The sequence below is a fragment of the Acinonyx jubatus genome, chromosome D3 (assembly GCF_027475565.1).
Source record: "Acinonyx jubatus isolate Ajub_Pintada_27869175 chromosome D3, VMU_Ajub_asm_v1.0, whole genome shotgun sequence".
Lineage (NCBI taxonomy): Eukaryota > Metazoa > Chordata > Mammalia > Carnivora > Felidae > Acinonyx > Acinonyx jubatus.
The window spans coordinates 10,733,160-10,754,872 of record NC_069392.1 but is presented as its reverse complement, the minus strand read 5'-3'; the positions used below and the strand labels follow the sequence as shown (position 1 = coordinate 10,754,872).

Here is a 21,713-nt window from a genome sequence, read left to right as displayed (position 1 = left end):
CCAGACAAAGATGAGGATCGGGACGGCTTGAAAGTGGGGGAAAGTGCCGGCGCCTCCGCCACCGGGGAAAGCCGCTCCGCAGCGCCGAGGCCATTCGCCACCCGAGACACCTGGGGGAGCCGGGAGCCAGCACTGGGGCGCGCGGCCCGGGGCATGAGGCTGTGAAGGCCACCCCTCCCCACCCCACCCCACCCCCGGCAGCCCAGCGCCAGGCCAGCGATCATCCAAGGACTTGACCCGCTGAGTCTTGGTCCGGACCGGACTCGCCCGGCGGCGGCCGAGATAAGAGGCGGAGCGCAGCAGCGGGGCCCGGGGGCCCGAGGGCCGGGGGCCCAAAGGGAGGGCAGGGCGGCCCGAGCCGCCGGGGCGCTATGATGGTGCACTGTGCCGGCTGCGAACGGCCCATCCTCGACCGCTTTCTGCTGAACGTGCTGGACCGCGCGTGGCACATCAAATGCGTTCAGTGCTGCGAGTGCAAGACGAACCTCTCTGAGAAGTGCTTCTCGCGCGAGGGCAAGCTCTACTGCAAAAATGACTTCTTCAGGTAAGAGGCCGCGCCGCCCTGCTGCCTGCGCGCCCGCCCTGCGCGCGCTCCTCTGGGGCGCCCGGGCAGGGGGAGACCGCCAAAGCAGCCTCCTTGGGCTCCCAGCCTAGACGGGAAGCGGGGCAGCCCACTGCTCTCCTCCTGCCCTTGGTCCGGGAAGGCGCCCGAGCCCGGGCGGAGTCAGAAGAACGCTGCTTCGCTGCCTCTAGTTCGCTCCTCCAGCCCGGCCTGGAGCCGCGGCGGGGCAGGGCGGAGAAGCCCTGAGAAACTTGCGCGCCACTCATCTCTGCCCCTTCCCCGCAGCTGCGACCCCAGGGTGCACGTTCAGGCCCGGTTCTGAGAGAGGAAGAATTTTTGCCTAAGTCAGGGACTGCTGGAGGCTTCTCCCGGCCGGCAGAGTGCGGGAGCCCAGGGGCTGACCTCCCGCAGGCCAGGGCCCCAGAGCCCTCCTGGACAAGCTGAAACTTCCCAACGCCGAGGGGACTCAGTCAGGAAGATCTCCTCTGATGACGGAGGGAGGGAACCTTCTCCTTGCCCCCACCCCACCCCCAACTCCTTAAACATTTTCTCCCGCGTTGAAATGTCCAAACGAAATCGAAGCTGAGAATCACGACCTCCAGGGTCCAGCCTGCGATGTGTCACCTCCCTTTGCCGCCCACGGATCACTTTTCTGGGCCTCAGTTTCCCCAGCTGGGAAATGCCAGGGGAGGGCCTGAAAGGCTGTGGGGTTTTCGGCAGCTCAGCCCTGCCGGCTTCCGCCAGGCGCCCCGAGCCGGCTTTGTGCGTGCGAATTCCCGGGCACCAAGGGAAGGGGGGGCGTGATTAACACCGCGGAGAAAGGCTGTTCTCCGGCCCCAGCAGCCAGGCACCAGGGAATTTGAACGGGAGAGAATGTCAGCCTCGGCTTTACACGTGTCAGCTCCCTGGCTCCGGAGGCCTGAGGCCCCTAATGTGGTGGTGCTTGCAAAGTGCCTAATGATTTTTGATAAGGTGCATATGGCCAATTACGCTGCCGGATAAGGCCAAAAGTGACTTATGGCTTCTAATGCCCTCACTACATCAACGTCACCCAAATTCGCCCTGTTTAGAGACGTGGGTATGAGTCGATGGGGGGCCCCAAAGTCCTGGGCCCTCACTCTCCCCCTCGACCCACACCTCCCCCCTCCCAGTGCTGGCCTGCACCACCCATTTTGGGGGGGAGGCTGGCCTTCTCCAAGCGCTCAAGGAAGAAAGAAAGGGATTTAGATCAGGAACGCGGGAAAGGGGGGGTTTGAGAGATCCTGTGTACTGGCCGTGCAGGTTGAGGATTGCCTTCTGGTTACATTCTCCCAGTTCCTGCCAGGGCCAGAGATTGGGGACAGGGAGGGGCGGGGGAGACCCGATCCCTGCTTTCCGGAGACCATCGCTCTGAGGCCCTGCTGTCCACAGGCTCCCAACTAGCTCCAGCGGGTCCCAGAGTGGTCCCGGACTGGAAGGCCTCCAGCGCCGGTGGCACTGGGAGTCAGCTAAAGGTCCCTTCCTCCTTGCTTGGGTCCAGCTCCGAAGAGCTCCCCACCCCGTTGATAGGACCTGCCATCCGGGCCCGTCTGGCCTTACCCGGGCCCCAGCAGGCTGGAAAAGCATCCAGGAGGCAAAGGAAGAGGTGGTCCAAACCTGGCTTGCCGGGCTTAAAATGCCTCCTAACTTGGAGATCCAAGTTTGCCTCAGGAGAGCAGCCGGGGCGGATCTGGCAGGGACGGGGCTGGCATCTCGGGGTGCTCTGGCCTGTGTTTGGCTCAAGGCTCCGAGCCGGGTGGTGTGTGGATAAACCTGAACAAGGCACGCGACAGTCGCAGCCCCAAGAACAGCCCGGGACATTTGTCTCATCTCTCTTGCGCTAGTCGGACAGCATAGGATTGGGGTCTCGTTTGACAGATGTGGACGGGGCGGGGGGGGGGGCTTCTGAGAAGCTAGGGCGCGTGGGAAGAGGTCAGGGGCTCGAGGGAATGGGACGCCGGGCTGCTCCGAGGTGACAGGCCACGTTGCGTTCCGCAGACGCTTTGGCACTAAGTGTGCGGGCTGTGGGCAAGGCATCTCGCCCAGCGACCTGGTGCGAAAGGCCCGCGGCAAAGTGTTCCATCTCAACTGCTTCACCTGCATGGTGTGCAACAAGCAGCTGTCCACGGGCGAGGAGCTCTACGTCATTGACGAGAACAAGTTCGTGTGCAAGGATGACTACCTGAGCTCCTCCAGCCTCAAGGAGGGCAGCCTCAACTCAGGTAGGAGCCCTCCTCCCCTGCCCAGCCGGGGGCCCTGAGACCCTGCGGCGGCACCGCGGGCCGGCCCTCTCTACTTTGCGCCCCCCCCCCGCCCCCCCCACCCCCCACCTCCCCTTGGGCGTTCTGTGCCAGGCTCGGAGCTCTCCGCTCCCACCAGGCATTTCTGGGGCAAATGGAAGGGGCGGGGAAGGGGGACAGCATCTGGAGTCTGTCCCCACCGGATACGGACTCCCGGCTCTTTCCCCGCTCTCCTTCCCCGGAGGGACCTTTTCCAAGCTGCCCTCCTCCCCCAGTTTGGAACCACACGACTCCCCCCACTTTCCGAATCTTTTCAGCTCCTGGTAACTTCAGGCCGCTCTGGGAGGACGGTCAGTGGGGTCTGGAGGAAGGAGAGAGGGGAGAAGGCATCTGTGGCCTCCTCCCGGTCCCCTCTCCTCGAAGGCCGGGCTCCCCCAGAGGGCGTGCCTGCCCCTCACCCAGGCCATAGCCGAAAAGTGCTGGAGAGGGCTGGAGAAGGGTCTCTCCGAAGGCCGGCCCCGCCTGGAGGGAGTGGGCGGGCGCCGGGCCCCTGGGGGAGGGGCTGTCGCAAGGCTTGGGGAGGAACCCGGCGCGGGTAGCTGCGCGCGGGGGTCGGCGGGAACCCGCTACCCGGTTGCAGAGACCTTGGGCCGCCGCTGACGCCGGGGTCCTCTTCCCGCTCTGTGCGCCCCACAGTGTCATCCTGTACGGACCGCAGTTTGTCCCCGGACCTCCAGGACCCTCTCCAGGACGACCCCAAGGAGACGGACAACTCGACGTCGTCGGACAAGGAGACGGCCAACAACGAGAACGAGGAGCAGAACTCGGGCACGAAGCGGCGCGGCCCGCGCACCACCATCAAAGCCAAGCAGCTGGAGACGCTCAAGGCTGCCTTTGCCGCCACGCCCAAGCCCACGCGCCACATCCGCGAACAGTTGGCGCAGGAGACCGGCCTCAACATGCGCGTCATCCAGGTGCGGCTGGGCCCGGGTCGCCCTTTCCCAGCCCAGAGGAGCCCCGGAGCCAGGAGGCCCACGGGAGCCTCCCATCCAGCCTCCTTGGCCAAGAGTGCGCCGAGTTGGGGTCTGCCGAAGGGCAGACTCTGTGCCCGAGGGCAGGGCCGGCTGGTCAAACTCCTAACCGAAAGATTCTGCAAAGCCCCGCTGACCTCCTGACGGCGCGATCTGGGGCGGGTCACTTCACGCCTCGGAATCCCGCCCCGTCCCCGTTCAAGGAGTTTTAAGCCTCGCTGGGGTACCCCCTCCCTTCCTCTCCTATTTCCCAGCGGAGAAGAAGGCAAGGTTCTCCACGTGCCCTCTCCCTGCGCCTGTGCGCGGGCGGACAGACAAACGGCCAGAGCCCGGCTGGGGAGCCGAGGTGCCCGGGACCAGGGCCGTGCAGGGCAGGAGGCCTTTATAAAGCCGTCAGGCCGAGGGCGGGCCGAGGACCAGGAAGCCCAGGTCTTTATGAGTCGCCCCACGGGTCCGCGAAATCCTTCACCCTTGGCTGGTTCCCCGAAGCCCCTCTCCACCTCTCCTGGCTTAATCCGCCCGCCCCCGCCCCTGGGCAGTCTTGGTGAGGAGGCTATAGAACCCAGAAGGAGCAGCCTGGGCAGGAAGGAGAGGGCACCCCGGATTGGAGCTCACAATCCCTGCTCTGTCCCAGGTGTGGTTCCAGAACCGACGGTCCAAAGAACGCAGGATGAAACAACTGAGCGCGCTGGGCGCCCGGAGACACGCCTTCTTCCGGAGTCCGCGGCGCATGCGTCCGCTGGGCGGCCGCTTGGACGAGTCTGAGATGTTGGGGTCCACTCCGTACACCTACTACGGAGGTAAGGGCCCCCCCCCCCCATCTCGGAACGCGCTGCCCTACACCCAGGCCCGTGCCGTTCTGGGGGTTGAGGATGCAGGTCCGGATCCCGGGCGCCGTTGGCCGCCAGGGACGCCCTCCCTCCCTTCTACTCACGCGGGAGGTACATACACAATCACGAACACACCTTAACAGACGCACAGCAACGTAGGCGTGTGCACTCTCCTACTCCTGGAGCCCAAATCAGACACCCATACAGCGACACACACAGATGAACACCCACGCACCCACGCAGGACTCATGGGTACACTCCCTTGCACACACACTGGAGTTCAGAGACCTCGTGGACACAAATCTAGACACATGATCCCACACAAGTGGTGCCACTCCCCAGTTACATTCAATGACAAATATACCCAAAGAAATGCACAGGCTCACACACCCCCAAGCGTCATGCCAAGACGAGCGCTGGCAAATCCACCTGCCCCCTGCGCCAGCCGGACACTCAGCCTTCGTGCTGCCCTTGCCCCGTGGCCTGGTGTCCCTGGCCCCAGCGGGAACACAGGCACTGGAGGGCAGCGCAGGCGGTAGGGATGGAGGGGTCGGGATCCATCCATGACTGTGCTGTGCACCCCGGGCGTCTGGAACTGTCAGCCAGGATGCCGGCCCGGCGCTCTGGGCAGGACTCCCGCGCACTCTCCAGCTCCAGGCACGCCAGTGGCCATTAGGGTTGGAAGTACAACTGGACCAACCCGGTTCCCCGCTCCCGGTCTTTGGAGCTGCAGGGGGCCAGGAGCTGGACTTTGCAGAGAGAATTCTGCTGTTGCTGTTACCGGGTTCAAGGCCTGGGTGAACTCTCCTCCTGGTCACTCCTTTTCTTCCTTCCCTCCTCTTCTCCTTCCTCCCTAGTCTCCTCACCACCACCACCACCCTCCATTTCCTTGGCATTTGCCTGGCGACCCATTCCAACCCCCCACTGCCCTCCCAACTCCCTCACCAAGGTTTTCTGAGACCCCCAGTGTGCTAGGGAATCCACTCCGGGTCCTGCATTTCCCCAACCTTTGGGCTCAAGGAAAACACCTCCCGCTTCTGTTTGTTTCTGACCCTCTGAATTTGGAGAGCCCCCAGGAGTGCCTATGCCTCAGACACATCTCTGCTGAGTTGCTCAGTGCCACAGGCCTGTGGGGGGGCTGGTGTCCCAGATTGGGGAGAGGTGACTTTTCTTAGAAACGTGGGTTTGGAGGCAATGCCTAGGCCTGCGGGTGGGCGCCTGGCACGCGGGCCGACCCAGGAAGGAAGGTTTCCGCACATTGTGGATCTAGGAGGTTAGATCTCACCTCGGGCCAGGGCCGCCAGAAATTGTGGGCATATACGGCGGCTGTGTTCTGGGGAGAGACTCTGCGGTGGCAGGGCCCTGACTGGGGGGCTGCAGACGCCCAGGACAGCTCGGATGGTGTCCCGGGGTCTTCAGTCACCAACTCTCTCTACCTGTCTTTGCGTCCTTCGGCTCACGATCTCCGCCCGGCACGGGGAGATGGTGGGGCGGCGCCGTCCGGAATTTCTCCCCGCCTGGGTAATTAAGCGAGGTCTCCCCGAGGACTCGTGTGCCCCCACCGGTCCCGCTGCCTCCTCTCCCCGCGCGTCTGCTGGATGGGGCGGGGGCCTGGACACGAGGGCCCCTCTTTCTCCGGAATGGGGGGCAGGACCTCCGCCCCCCCCCCCCCAGCCCCAGGGAGGCAGCCCCGCCTAATCCGCGCTGGGAGATCCCGGCGGCGGCGGCGGCCGGCAGCGGGCGAGAAAGGGGCTGGGCGGCGGGGCCGGCGGCTCCCCGTGGGAGCGCGGACAAAGCCCCAGCTGCGGCTTTTGTGCCCTTTTCAGACGGCGTTTGTTCCAATTACCTCCGGCCCGGCCGCCATATGGGCGGAGGCGGCGCGCTGCGCGCGGGGGCCGCGGCCCTGGCTGGCTTGCCGGCTCGCCCCGAGCCGCGGCCGGCCCCCATCCCCGTCCCTCAGGGGCCCCAAGTTCGCCGCTTCCAACCTTTCTCTTCGCTTTCGGGGAGAATGGAACGAGCGGTCTTTAAAAAGTTAATTGGCCAACGCTTTAGTTGTTGCCGAAACCGTCGACAAGCCGCGCGCCTCCGGGCACCCCCTCCCCCATTTGGACTGATTTCGGGGTTTGGAGAGGGAAGGGAGCTGGCGGCAGGGGACGTCCCGAATTCGCCCCGGCGACGGAGACCCCCCAAGACGGAGTGCGAGGGTGGGGGGGCGTGCAGAGGAAACCCTGGCTCGGGGGCGTGCTGGTTTTCCCGCGCACAAAGCGGGTTATTGTCACCGGTGGCCGCTACAAGGTGCTCCTTCCGTGGGGTCCCACCCCTCAAACCTTCACGGGCAGAGGAGGGGAGGAGGCTGCCTGGAAAGACCCAAGCGAAGGGGTTGTGGAAGGAGGTGAGAGAGGTGATGCGGAAACAATCTTCTTGAGAACCAGGGGGGGCTTGTCACCGGGAGCCCCTGCGCCCCCTGGTTTTGTGGGGGAAATGCGATGTGTGCATTTTTCTGGAGAAAGCCCATAGCTATCACCAGATTCTCAGAAGCACTCAGTGTCCCCAAATGTTTCCGAAGCTGGGTGTCCTGGCAAACCGCCCCCTGCCCCCCGGGGTGAGACTGAAGGCCCCAGCCTTCCCGCTGAAGTACCCACGAAGCGTTGGACGTGACCAGGCGAATACCCTCCCTCCTTCAAGTTCCGGGCTTCTAGTGAGGCCGGCACAAATGGTGGGACCCCCACATTCACCCAGAAGGTCCAAGGGCTGTGTTTGAGGGGGCGAAGGACCGGCCAGGGCCGTGGGGTGCCGGGGGTTGTCAGAGTTCCGGTTGCCGGGTCCCCAGGCCAACTCCTCAGCCCTGCTCCACTGCTCGGGCAGAGTCTCTCCCCAGAACCAGGTCCGGCTTCTCCCCCACCCCTGCCCCCCAGGTCGCCGGCCCCTCTCAACCATTTGGTGCTCTGGTCTCTGGCCACCCCAGCATCCCCCACCCAGCTCTTCTCCCGTGTCTCTGACTCATCTGCCGGGTCTGTGGGCGCCTCTGTCTCTCCTGGCCTCCCCCACCCCTCCCCGGCTCTCCATGGGTTTTTCACGGTGTATCTCTAACCAACGGTCCATCTCATCCCTTTCTCTGTGCTCATCCTAGACGAACGCCCTGGTCTCTGTCTCTGCCTTGGGCTTGGTGCCTCTGGGTCTCTTTTCCCACCTGAGTCTGGGGACTCCCTCCTGGGTCCCCTCTTCGCCCCCCTGTCACACTGTTCACTGTCCATCTCCCAGTGACCCTGTCTCTGGCTATTTCCGTGTCTCCGGCTCTCGGTGGATCTCCCCACTTCAAAGGCACCGTCTCGGATGGTTCACTGACTCTGTGTCCACTGTCTGTCTCTGTCTGTCGGGGAACCTCTGACTTTGAAGTCACGATATTTTTCTGTCTGTGCTTCTGGCTCTGGTCCTTGTGTCTCTCAGCCTGGGTCTCTGGGCCTTCGGGCAGCTCTCATGGTCTCTCTCGGGGACGCTTGTCCCCGGTGGGGGGGGGGGGGGGCGGGGGAGGGGTGTCTGTGTCCTTGTCCGCCGGCCGCTCTCTCCCTTGGTCTCCGCAGGCCTCCCCGCGGGGCTCGCCAACCTGAGTCGGTGTGCGCCCCCCCCCCACCCCCGTCCGTCCGTCCGTCCGCGTTCCTCCCGGCCCGGCCGCCTCTGACCTGTCCCTGTCTCCTCCCCAACCCCCTCCCGCAGACTACCAAGGCGACTACTACGCGCCCGGAGGCAACTACGACTTCTTCGCGCACGGCCCGCCGTCGCAGGCGCAGTCCCCGGCCGACTCGAGCTTCCTGGCGGCGTCGGGGCCCGGCTCGACGCCGCTGGGCGCGCTGGAGCCGCCGCTCGCCGGCCCGCACGCCGCCGACAACCCCAGGTTCACCGACATGATCTCGCACCCGGACACGCCGAGCCCCGAGCCGGGCCTGCCCGGCGCGCTGCACCCCCTGCCCGGCGAGGTGTTCAGCGGCGGGCCCAGCCCGCCCTTCCCCATGAGCGGCGCCAGCGGCTACAGCGGACCCCTGTCGCATCCCAACCCCGAGCTCAACGAGGCCGCCGTGTGGTAAGGCCGCGGGGCCGGGCCGCCCCCGGACGCAGCCGCCCGAACCGCCACGCCGCCCTCAGGGGTTCCCTCTCGCGTCCGCGCGCAGCGGCAGCTGCTCCTCGGCGGGGCGCGCGGGGGCGCCCCGGTGTCCACCCCGCGGGGCCGTCCCGCCGGCGCGAGCGGTGCTCGGGACCAAAGTCAATACTGCGGAGGGTCGAGAGATTTCGAGCAACGCCCTAGACTTCCCCCCGACCCCGGCCACCACCGCCTCTTCGGACCGAGAGAGGGTTGAGGCCCAGCGGCGAGGCTGACGTTCCCCCCTCTCCGCCATCCGAGTGGCATTTGGTAACCTTATTTCTCACTCTGCTTCCCCCGTCTTTAAAACAAGAGGATCAGAAAAAGAGAGAGATGGAAGGGAGGGCGAGGGAAGGGAGCAAAATGAGGAAGAGAGAAGATGGAGAGCGAGCGAGAGAGAGGAGCGCGCTCGAGGGGTGGGGGGGTGTCGCCGGGAGGACGAAGGATCCGCCTGCGCCTGGGCGCCCCCTGGTGGCCAAACTGGAGGATCAAGGTCAGCTTTCTAGGAAGGGGGCGGTCCGGACCTCGCAGCCCCGGGCCGGGCACAACCCCCCCCCCCACCTCTCCCCCGCTCCCCCCCCCCCACCGTCTCTCCACTCTTCCTCCCTTGGACATTTATTGTGAGCCCGGGGGTCCAGGCCAGACTGGAACATTCGCCCACCCTGCTCTCCCCCCGCCCCTGGCAAGGGCAAGGCGCCAAGATCTCCGGGCTCCGGCCCACAGACCACCCTCCCTGCCCGGGGCCTGGAGGCTGGGTCGTCAGGATGTACAGTATTATACTTTTTTGGAAGTCGAACGCTTCTAGTTTCCTTATTTTGTATAAAGAAGAAACAAATAAAGTATGTTTTTGTGTTTACTGTTTATTTATTGTACTCTAGTTATCCGGGGTTGGACATTTTTATATTTTTAAGAGGAGGGTGGGGCAGAGTGAGGGAGGGGAGGCAGAAAGAGGTTTACCTAAAAAAAAAAAAAAACCACAAAAACACGAAAAATCAACTTTTTTTAAAAAGAAAGATTAATAAAAAAAAATGCTTTTTTTTCCCTCAGTGCTGTGTGTGTGGTTTTCTTTTGTGTGTGTGCCTGCCTTCAGCTGCTGAGAGTGAAGGGAGCCATTCTTTTCTCTAGTCTACGTGTCCCACATAACACGGATTCGATGGGTGCACAGCCCTCTCTGCATCTGGGGGGGGTGCTTTTAAGAACCAGGAGGTAATGACAATGGCTGCCATCTCCCCCCCCCCCCGCCCCACAGCTACCATGTGCCGGGCACAGTATAGCCCAGATGCTTTAATGCTCTGCTGCTGTATGTAATATCCCCCCTCTCACACCGGGCGCACAGTAGGCCTTCAAAGCCGTTGACGAATGCATGATTGTGTCATTTGTTCGCCCTCAGTGTGGGTCAGAAGAATTCCAGCCTGGCTCCTAATGAGGCCCCCTCGGGCAAAAACTATGGGCGGGCTGGTAAGCTAGTTATCTTCCGAGGCCCTGTTAGGACAGAAGTGCCCCAGGGAGAGTGAGCAGCTGAGGCTGAGGTCCTCTGCCTTTCTGATGCGAGGCGTGCCCACGCCAGCAGGTAAATCCGCAGCAGCATGATGGAAAGTGCTAGAGATTCCGGAGGCCTGAGGCCACTACCTGAAGACAAGTCCCTCCTTCCTGTTGCCTCAATTTCCTGACTTCCAAAAGCGGGGATTGGAGGGAGGGCTTGCTACCTTCCCTTCCGGCTCAGACACTGTAGGGTTAGAGAGGCAGATGGGGGAGATACCAGTAAATGGAAGAGTGTCCTGCACGGGGTCCCTTTTCACCCAAGCCGGGGGGAGGGGGTTGCCCACTTCAGGGGCAGAGGGGCCAGGAGGGGACAAGGGAGACCAAGGAATGGGCACACACTAAGAGCCCTTTTATGTGGACTGTGGGGCAGTAACTCAAGGTGGCTTGGCTTTTTCTTTCCTTCCCCTGACATGCGTTTGTCTTTATCAGACCAATGCTCCGTGCTCGTTGAGGAAAATTTAGAAACTTCAGCTAAACAAAGGGAGGAGAACGGAATCACCCAGAATCTCAAGCGCCTTGCTGATGTATCTGGCACATTTCCTTCCAGACTTTCGTTTTTGTCTTCATTTTGAAACTAGAGATCATTCTCCCCACACTATATGGTTACCTGCTCTGTTTCACTCAGCAAGATCCCCAGGTTAATAAACTGATCACAGAGCGATGTCATCCTCTGGAGTGACTGGCGAAAACTTCCTGGCGATGGGGGAACCACCCTTTCACGGTTTTAAGTGTTTTATTTATTTTTGAGAGAGTGCAAGTGGGGGAGGGGCAGAGAGAGGCGGCGGGGGGGGGGGGGGTGGCGGTGAGGACAGAGGATCTGAAGCGGGCTCAGCGCTGACAGCAGTGAGCCCGATGTGGGGCTTGAACTCGTGAACCGCGAGATCGTGACCTGAGCCCAGATGTGATGCTCAACCAGCTGAGCCACCCAGGTGCCCCGGGTTTTGTTTTCTCTTTAACCTATTCTGTTGTTGGACATTTGGGTCTGTTTCCAACTTTTTGCTGCTGTAAACCAGGCTGGAATAGACATCCTCATCGCTAAATCTTTCGACTTGTATCAGGGGAGGTATTATTTGCCGCCTTAGGATGCTCAGAGAGGTCAAGGGACTCGCAGAAGGTCACATGGCTGGGAGTGGCAGAGTAGGGATTCAGGCCCATGTATGTATCAGGTTGTGTTTCTACGCCACAAGGGTGCCCTGATCGTAATGGGTCTCGGAGCCCCAGAGACAATTTGCAAGATTCTGGGCCCCATCTCTGCCAGGCCCCCAAGTGTTTTCTGGGCACATGTGAATTTTGCAAGCTTAGGCTCGCTCAGAACTTTTCACCAGAGAGAAACCTGGGCAAGTGAAGTTCAGAGGCACAGACTCACCGTCACTCCCCTGCAGACAGGCTTGTCACAGGGTCACGGAGGCAGGGGAGGAGGAGGGGAAGGGATTTATAAGAGAGAGGAGGACTCCCCCCCCAGTTGTGCCAGGTCACGTGACCTACCGCTCAGCCGCCCCCCCCCCCAACTCCACCCCACCCCCGCCAGCTGCTGACAGGTGGAAAGATTGAGCAGAGCTATCAGCTCCTTCCTGGGGACAGCAGAGTGGACCTACAGGGTGAGAATTCTCGGTAGCACCATCCCTCCCAGCCCCCCATCCAGCTACACACACACACACACACACACACGCACACGCACACGCACACGCACCAAACATGTATGTCCTCACACAAATGCACATTCACACATACAAAAACATGTGCAGAAACAGAACACCCACATAGACACAGACATGGGCACAGGCACACGGACGCACTCCTGCCGATGCACACACAGGCACGTGCGTGATGATCGTCAGGCACACACGGGTGCATGCCAGCACAGGCACATTAATGTGCACACCCCACGTGCTTGTGTCCAGTGTGATTTGCACAGATACGCAAGCGCAGACAAGCACACACACGCGTGTTCACACATCCATGCTTTGAACCCACACGCCCAGCCCCCACGGACGCCCGCAAACCCAAACCTCATATCCTTGTGAACGTGTGCGCATGCACGTGGATTCAGAGCATATACCCGCCATTCGCACGCCCACAGTTTCAGCCTGAGAGAACCGGGAGTGGAAGGAGCCCACTCGTGCACCAGGGAATGCTTGAATGGCCCTGGGGTGGTCCGTCAAGATCTCTGAGGGTGGTTCCAGAAGCCAGAATCCAGGAGGGAGGGACATCTGTGGGGTCATGATCAGTACTGGGGGCTGACTCCCAGGCACTCCCTCTGAGTGTGCCTGAATGAGGAAGGATGGGAGCAGAGGTCTCCTGGGACCAGGATGAGGGCAGAACAGAGCAGGGGTCCTGGGGTCCCGGAGGTTATCTGGTTGGTCACCGTATCACCCTCCTGAGGCTTTTTTTGGTCCCGCTGCAAAATGGGCTCACAATGGCATTTCATGCACATCGGAGAGATGTCATTCATCCAACCTGTGGCCAAGGTTCAGGAAATCTAGGACCTGGGTTCAATCCCCACCCCCATTTCCCCCCACTTCCACGCACACCAGCTTCCTCGAAAGGGGACAAGCAGGGGGCTGGCGGGTGTTGTCGTCGACATCTGCTCAAGCCCACGCCCACTGCTGTGAGCTCATCTCAAACGGCCCAAGTGCCTACTTGGACCCAGGGACTCTGAGAGGAGAGATCCCACCCCCACCCACCTCGTCTCAGTGCCCCTGCAGGGGACCCGTGGTGCAGTGGCTAAGTTAGGTGCGCTAAGTTAGGGAGACCGTTCCTGAGGAAGGCCGTCCGGGGAAGGGGGAGGGCTGGGCGTGATTGCCGGTCCCTAGAGACCCACAACCATTTTCTCAAAGTGTGATCAGGGGATGGTGCTTGCTACGAGTACATATCCCCCGGGGCCTCCTGGCCCCTGGCTGGCATTGCTCCCAGGCCCGGCACCCCAGATGCTCCACCCACTCAAGCTCCCAAGCTGATTCCGCTGTCCCCCAAACATTCAGGACCACTGCCCAATGAAGTCTCGTCCATCTGGGGTCCACGTAGACCCTCAGATGCCCTTCAGCGTGAGTGTTGTTATCCCCACTTTGCAGGCGAGAAGACTGAGCCCCGAGAGGTGAAGTAAGCTGCCCCGGGGTCACACAGCCAGGGAGTGGCAGACCCAGGCTTTGAAAGCAGGACTCCTGCTTCCAGAGCCCATGTTGCGCCTGGACCCAGGACAGAGCCTGGCCCAGGTAACGCCTCGTTCTCTGTGGAATAACTACAGGAATGAATGAATGAATGAATGAATGCAGTGCACCTGCCACCAAAAGAGATTTCTTTAAGAGAGACTCTAACGGGTGCTAACTCTCACGGGTAGCAACCTCACCGGATTTCGTTCCGGGGTCAAACAAAGCTAGCCCGAGGGCAGAGGGCATAAGGAAAATCGCCAAGGTCAAAAGACGCAAGGACTTCCGGCTTCTCCAGGCTCGCCTTTGTTTCTTTCACTCTCCCTCCCCACGGCCATCTCTTTCCACCTCCATTAATGAAACTGTTCCTCTCCTCTTCTATCTCTTCATCACCTGTATTTATTATCATTTAAAAATAAAAGATTTCCGAGAGGGGGAAGAAAAAATGCTCCGAGCTGTGCCCGTAAGGAAGCTAGCCAGGCCCTTCCCCCCCTCCCCCCCAGCGGTGCCCTCCAGCTCTGGGAGAAAGGGGCCGGCTCCTCTCCCTCGCTGCCCCCAGGCTGCGATTCTGGCAAACCTGGGCAATGAAACCACATGTATTCCGGCCCCCCCCCCCCCCCGCCTGCTCTCCGCAGCCCCAGCCCTGTCCCCCTGCCCAGAAATGAACCCCCCACAGAGCACGAAAGCTGACCCACTGTGCTTAGGACTAATATTTAAAATGCAGAATGGCTGTGGAGGGCTCCGGTTCCCAAGCCTTGTCGTGCAGTAAAAAGATATAAACAGAATAAATTACCTCTCCAGCTCGGATTATGAGAATACCCATCTCCTGACCGGAATTTTAAGTCCTGTCTCCCTCGTAGTGCTGCACACGGCTGATTTATGGAAACCTGAGCACTTCTGTGCATATTTCTTCTGTTGAGCCAAGTGACTGAGTTTACCCTTCCTATGCCATTAGTGTTATTAACACCTGGGCAACCGATCATTGCAAATGGGCCATTTCTGTGATGAACGGAAATCTCTCCCGCCACTTCTCTGGGGCCTTGCCGTCTCTGGCCTCCTCTTTCTGCATTTTGTGCCCGGGCTCAGGACCACCGCCCCCCCCCCCCCGCCCCCCGCTTCCCCCTAGCACCTGCCGATGGGCTCCTGAGGGCTCTGGAAGGAAATCCTTACCCCAGCAGGTGCCCGTGGCTCTCTGGCAGGCACGCCAAAAAAAAAAAAAAAAAGGTCAGCAGGGACCCCAACTTCACGGTCAACCTGAGTAAAGACGAGGCAGCCGGCTGAGCCAGGGAGACTGCAGCACTGCGAGGCGACATCCCGACCCACGCTGCGTGCCCATCCCCGTCCTCAGGCTGCGAGCAACTTGAAATCAGGGACTGTGTGACTTCACATCGGCCACTCAACCTCTCTGAGGCTTGCCAGCTGTAAAAAGGGTATGACAATACTAACTTCAAGTGTCATTGTCAGGGTCAAGTAAGGCCACATCGATCAGAGTCTAAGCGCGGTGCCTGGCATAGAGCGGGCCATGGAGTGATAGACCCTGAATGAAATGATAATAGTTTAGTAAGATAACAATGGCCACTTACTGCTTGATGTCGTTATTATTACCATTACCCTGTTTTCTTCTTTGAAGAAGGTGCTTAAAGCATTTAAAAAAAATTTTTTTAGTGTTTATTTTTGAGAGGGAGAGAGAGAGAGAGAGGCAGAGAAAGAGGGAGACACAGAGTTGGAAGCAGGATCCAGGCTCTGAGCCGTCAGCAGAGCCCGACGCGGGGCTCGAACCCGAGAACCACAAGACCGCGACCTGAGCCGAAGTCGGACACTTAACCGGCTGAGCCACCCAGGGGCCCCAAGCATTTTTTTAAGACAAAGACTAACTTCACAGCCTATCTGGATAGATATGCAATGTATTACTTTCCAGAACGTACTAATAGATGGAACACTGGCTACATGGAAGATTATAGGGCCTGTAAAGACAAGAACGTGCCTGCATGCGGTAGGAGGCCAAGACAGGGGGGACAGAGGATCCGAAGCGGGTTCCATGCTGACACCAGAGAACCCGATGCAGGGCTCGAACTCATGAACGGTGAGATCATGACCTGAGCCGAAGTCAGACGCTCAACCAACTGAGCCACCCCAGGCGCCCAACAGTTGCACTGTCAACAACGAAAGGATATTGTGGTATGTCCATTCAGTGGGCTATTATTACTCAGCCATGAAAAGGGATGAAGCATACTGATACTCGCTAAGACATAGGAGAACCTCGAAAACACGGCGCTAAGCGAACGAAGCCAGACAGGTGCGAGGAAATCACACGTTGTCTGGTCTTACCATCTCCGTGAAATATCCAGAACAGACACATCCAGACACAGCAAGCGGACCGACGGTTGCTGGGGACTGAGGGGGGCGAGGATGAACAGTGGCTGCTCAATGGGTACACAGGGTTTCCTTCTGTGATGACGGAAACGTCCCGAAACTGGACACAGAAGGTGGTTGCAACAGCATTATGAGTGTGCTCACTGCCTCTGAATCGTTTGCTTTAACGTGGTTCACTTTGTGCTGTGTTTCACCTCATTTTTTCCACATGAAAAGAGGGGCGCCTGGGTGGCTCAATTGGTTAAGCGTCCGACTTCGGCTCAGGTCATGATCTCACGGTTCGTGGGTTCGAGCCCCGCGTCGGGCTCTTTCTGGACAGCTCGGAACCCCGGGGCCTGCTTCGGATTCGGTGTCTCCCTCTCTCTCTGCCCCTCCCCCCGGCTCATCCTCTGTCTGTCTTCCTCTCAAAAATTAAAATAAACACACTTAAAAAATAAATCAATCCCTGCTGGAGAATGAAGAGTCTCTTGGGGCCTCTGTTCCTGCCCACGGTGGATGTTCGGGCTCCAGCTCCTCCTGGCAGACTTTGGGGGGGGGGGTTCCCTGAAATAAAATCGGCATCATTGTGTGGTTCCACCGGGCCGTTATTTAACCGAGGCAGGGTTTCCCAGGGTGAGGGGCAGGGGCCTCTGGAGGAAGCAGGAAGTCACTCTCTTTCCCCTGCTTCTCCCGCTCTCCTGACCGTCTCAGGGCCAGTCCCCACTGGGTGTTTGCGGGTCTTCAACGCCCCTCTCGCGCTTGCGTCTCAAACACACTGCAGGCAGGCTCGGAGACCCGGCGCACCCGAAGCCCGCCCCCACGCATAGGCATCGCTTTGCTTTTCCTGTGTTCATCGCTACGTTCATTGCCAAACTCTGGGAAGTGATACCGTGTCTCCAATTAGAGCGGTGATAACGTTTTCTTTCTAGAAGGCATTTAAGATTTCAAGAAACGTATGAATTGGGTACCAGTAAAGATGACGCACAACCCTAGGTGGCAGCGGGGGGTTCCGGGAGGATATTGCAGGTACATGCGCACAGTAGGAGGGCTGGCCCCCACCCGGCCGGCTCGGGGTCACCAGAGACTTCTCTGCGGTGAACACGCAGCGCCGTGGGATTCTCATGCGTGCGGCTTGCTCGGCCGTGGCTGTGCTGTGTGGCTGAACTGGGTTACTCACTCCCTCTGGGCCTCAGCCTCCTCATCTGAAAAATGGGGCTGGGAGGTGGACCAAAGACCTTGAAGCCAAGTTGTACAGGCACCTGCCTGACCTCCTACACTTCCTCTTCATTCATTCACTTAGCAAGTATCTGTTGAATTGCCTTGTATGCGCTGGGCACTCTTCTGGGCTCTGGGTTACGGATGTGAATAGAATAGGTTTGATCCCAGCCCTCACAGAGCTGATATTTCCCTGGGAGAGACAATAGCTCCCCCCCTCCTCCCGGTACAAAATGTAAGGGGCGGGGCGGGGGAGAGGCGCCCCAAACACTGTAATCACGATCAATCGCATTCTCATACAATATTTTGAAAAATCGAAATGAGTGCGCAAGAACCCATAATGAGCCAAATGGCAACCTTTCCGATAAAGACCGGACCTGACAGGCCTGGGATTCGGTGAGGAGAGGCACTCACGTCCAAGTGAGGCCCTGTCTTTATTTAAAATGTCACTATTTTACTTTTCACGAATTTCTTCCACGTTAATTTTAATTGAAACAATGTTTCATTGCTATGTAATTTATTTTGATTTCTGAGTTGGGGGTACCCCTTACTTTTTGCTCCCCAGCCGAGGGCCACGCTGGCCTCAGCCTAGACCCGGTCCTGAGAGGCAGCCTGCGAGCCCTCAGAGGGAGGGCTCTGAGCTAAGTGCCGAGTCAGCTGAGATGTGGGGGAGAAGTGTGACAGGCAAAGGGAACAGCACTGACGATGGCCCTGAGGCCGGGTCAAGCTTGGTGATCCTAGGAAGAGAAAGAGACTGGTGTGGCTGCAATTTGGGAAGAGGTGAGGAGGGGCCAGGGAAAGGCAGGAGCTAAGGTCTGTCTGAAAGGTCAGCAGAGAGTAAATGATACAGGGTTCTATAGGCCAAGGCGAAGGGGGGGCCCTTTATGCAAAATACGGTGGGGGCATGGGAGGGTGTAAGCAGGGTGGGGAGAGAAGGCAAAGATCTGCCTTAGCCTCCTTCTAGACTCCATATCAGGGGGTGAGGGCAGCCCCAACACCGGGCAGGGAGACCAGTGGGGTCTGGCCCACTTTCTGCCCACCTTACCAGCTCAGAAGAAAGGGCTACCTCACGTGACTTCAAATAAACAAGCCTCAGTTTCCTTCAGCTGCAATGTGGGACGAATTGTAGTACCCACTTCCTAGACTTGAAGGGTCGAGGAAATTAAATAAGCCATGCCCCGGCGAAGCACACCGTACCTTTTCCCTTAAAAGGAAGGGAAAAAAAGCCCTTCCCCACCCACTTTTCTCTCTGCTGGTTCTCCCCTAAATGGAGAAACTTTGGTATTTGTTCCTCAAACATTTATTTTATTCTTTAGGGGTTTTTTTTTTTTTGTTTTTTTGTTTTTTTGTTTTTTGGAAGAGGAAGGCTTGGTGAAGGTAATCAGTTTTCGGACTTAAGATAAAAAATCGCAGCGAAGGGTCGGCTTGACTCTTTATAATTAATGGGGCGGCTTGTAATAGGATTCTCCTGCCTATGGCGCTCCCAGGAAACACCTTTTTACATAAGATATTGCCCATGCCGGAGTGGCAGCGAGGTGATTTATGGGGTTCCTTGCTCCAGAAAACCTCTCCTGGGGTTGCCCGGCCGGTGGAATTTATCAGGGAGTTTGGAAGCAATGAGAGAAACCGGCCCATGACATTTTTGGTGGAGTTTAAAAAGCACAAACAGTGGAGAAGGGAGAGGCCGATGGGACGGGGAGCCGAGAGGGAGGGTCCCATTCGGCTGGCTTTTCCACCAGCAGAGCAGGAGGGCAGTGGCTGGACGGAGGGCGCGGAGGGCTCAGGCGGAGCCTGCCCTCGGCCTGATGCCACCCAGGGGGCCCTGCTCTGGGGATGGCACCACGGAAGCGCCCCGCCTGGGGCTCGCAAAGGGGTCTCCTTTTACTTCCCTCCATCGGTCATCGGCTGCGGGCTACCCCGGGGCGGGGGGGGGGGGGGGGGGGGCGTGGCCTCTCGCGCGTCTCTGGACACAGCGGTTCCCCTTGACCTTTCTCCGGAGAAGGGTGGGTGCAGCTGGGGGCTATTAGCAGCCGACACCCCCAGCAGCTGCGGAATGGTGCACCTGCCTGATAAAGGGGACTTGAGTCAGGGAGAGAGGCAGCAGTAGGGTCCCTTGTGGAGACAAAGGGGTCCCTGGACAGGAGACGGAACTCAAAGCTGGGGAAGGGGCTGGGGGATGCAGGGGAGGGGGGGTGGTCTCATCGTCCACTGTCCCAGGGCTCTCCCTCAGGCACAGAGTAAAAACCAAAGTCCTAACCACCACCCAGAAGACCGTCTATGATCCGATGCCCTGTTCCCCCCCCCCCCCACACACAGACACTCTCACCTCTCTGTCCGCCTTCTAGCATCTTCCGCCATTCTCACCCTCGCCCGCTCCCCTGCAGCCGTACTGGCCTCCTCACAGGTTCCCACCTCAGGACCTTTGCACATGCTCTCCCCTCTGCTCTTTCCCCCACATGCCCCACATGACTCGTTCCTTCATTTCCTTCAGGCCTCAGCTCCGGTTTTCCCTTTTCTGAGAGGCCTTCTTGGACCATCCTACCTCAACCTACCGACAGAGCAAGAGACCCGAGAGACCCCTTTCACAACCGAATGCGACGTGAACACTTTGGCCCCTGATTCCAACAAACCCACGCCAACAAGACAGCTTTGAGACCATCTTGGAGAAGCTGAATACAGACTGAGCAGCGGATCGCATTAAGCAGTAACTTGTTAATGGCGATGGACCTGGTAAGGGTATCATGCTTGCATTAAAACATTTTTTTCCTTATCTATTAGAGGCCATGCTGATATACTTTATAAGTCAAACCATATGATGCCTGGGATTGCTTTGGCAGACTCCAGCGGAACAAACTAGCCCCCCACCTCTTGCGAGGCATTCTCTCTCTTTTTCTCCCGCCTCATCTTTCCTCACACCATCCATCACCGTCTGACATGCCATACGTTTTTCTAATTTCTTTTTTGTAATGTTTATTTTTCCTTTTGAGAGAGAGAGAAACTGAGTACAGGCAGGGGAGGGGCAGCAGGCGAGAGAGAGCCGGCGCCAGGCTCTGGGCCGTCTGCCCAGATCCCGATGCGGGGCTCGAACCCTAGAACCGTGAGATCACGACCTGAGCCGAAGTTAGACGCTTACTCACCTGAGCCACACAGGCGCCCCTGACACGTCATATTTTTATTTGGGGATTTGTTATTGTCTGTCCGTCTCCATTAGAATGTAAGCGCTACGAGGCCAGGGCTTTTGCTGTATTCCCATCACCTGTAAAAATGCCCAACACAGAGTAGGTGCTTAATAAATATTTGCTAAGCGAATTATTGAGTGACTAAATGAATGGCGGGTGAACGGATGGATCCATTGGCTTTTCTTCCCACATGCTCCCTCTGTTCGGATCTCCCCTCTCAGTCATCTTCCCAGTGGGCCCCTCGCCACGCCAAGTCAACCACTAGGTCGTGTCGGTCCCACTCGACACATTCCATATTTCCCCAAACTCATCACCTCTTCTCCAACCAAACCACACGGCCAGACCACACGGTCAAAGCCGCGGGGGCCCGGCCCAGCGTCACCCGGCCAAGCAGAGGTGAGTCTGGGGTTGGGCATCGGAGCATCTAACCCCAGCACGGACTTCAGCCCAGTCGGGGCACCTCCCACGCCCTCATCCACCGTCACCCAATCACCCGTCCCTTCGTTCCTCGTCGTGGTGAAAACTGCAAATTGCCCTTTGGTCCCACTTCTCCTCTTGGGAAGTCGAACCCTGAGCTTCAGCCTGGAGAGTGCCCCCCTAGCTACACACTACATTTCCCATGTCCCTGTGCAGCCAGGTGACCCATGTGATTAAGTCTTGGCCGACGGGCCACCAGCGGGTGCAAAGGGTGTCACATCCAGGCGAAGCCCTTGGAAAGGAAACGTCTTGCCCTCTGCTTTCTCTTTTCCCCACGCAGCCTCGGTTATTACGGACCAATGTTGAGCATGTGGACAAGGGCAATATTTTCAGCGGCGGTGAAATAACAGGACAGAAGGAACTTGGGTCCCTCTATAACCTCGTGGCACAGAGCCGCCTCCCTTCTCTGAACTAACACCGTAGCGTGGGGTCTCTTCGTTCTACCAACTTAACCTGTACCCGTACACGTTCAGTCTGTGTGCCAAAGACGTCTTGTCATCCCTCAATATTCATTTATTCTTCTTTGTCTATAGCAGAACCTTTGGTCTTAGCTGGGCATATGGCTGTCTGGAATAAAGACTACATTTCCCAGCCTCCCTTGCAGCTAGCTGTGCCATGGGACTAAGTTCTGACCGACGGGCTATGAGTAGAAAACAGTGTGCCTTGGGGCGCCTGGGGGGCTCAGTCGGTTGAGCGTCCGACTTCGGCTCAGGGCATGATCTCATGGTCCGTGAGTTCCAGCCCCGCGTCGGGCTCTGGGCTGATGGCTCAGAGCCTGGAACCTGTTTCAGATTCTGTGTCTCCCTCTCTCTCTGCCCCTCCCCCATTCATGCTCTGTCTCTCTCTGTCTCAAAAATAAATAAACGTTAAAAAAAAAAAGTTTAAAAAAAAAAAAGAAAAGAAAACAGTGTGCCTTAATTACAGGGAGCGTCCCTAAAGAGAAGAAATGTGCTTCTCCTCATCCTCTCTGCCTTCCTACTGCCTGG

At 58.9% G+C, this 21,713-nt stretch overlaps 1 protein-coding gene across 1 annotated transcript; it reads left to right on the top strand.

The window, feature by feature from the left end:
* Nucleotides 1-371: 371 nt before the first annotated feature.
* LHX5 (LIM homeobox 5) lies at nucleotides 372-8,763 on the top strand. Its single transcript, XM_027044007.2, has 5 exons — nucleotides 372-544; nucleotides 2,579-2,802; nucleotides 3,517-3,794; nucleotides 4,486-4,651; nucleotides 8,396-8,763. The coding sequence occupies exons 1-5, from the start codon at nucleotides 372-374 to the stop codon at nucleotides 8,761-8,763; spliced, it is 1,209 nt and encodes a 402-aa protein (XP_026899808.1).
* The last annotated feature ends 12,950 nt before the right edge of the window (nucleotides 8,764-21,713 follow it).

Excerpts from the sequence above, each read along its gene's own strand:
- LHX5 (XM_027044007.2), top strand. The coding sequence starts at position 372 with ATGATGGTGCACTGTGCCGGCTGCGAACGGCCCATCCTCGACCGCTTT. Across the intron at positions 545-2,578 it reads TGCAAAAATGACTTCTTCAG|ACGCTTTGGCACTAAGTGTG; the intron begins GTAAGAGGCCGC and ends TGCGTTCCGCAG. Across the intron at positions 4,652-8,395 it reads TCCGTACACCTACTACGGAG|ACTACCAAGGCGACTACTAC; the intron begins GTAAGGGCCCCC and ends CCCCTCCCGCAG.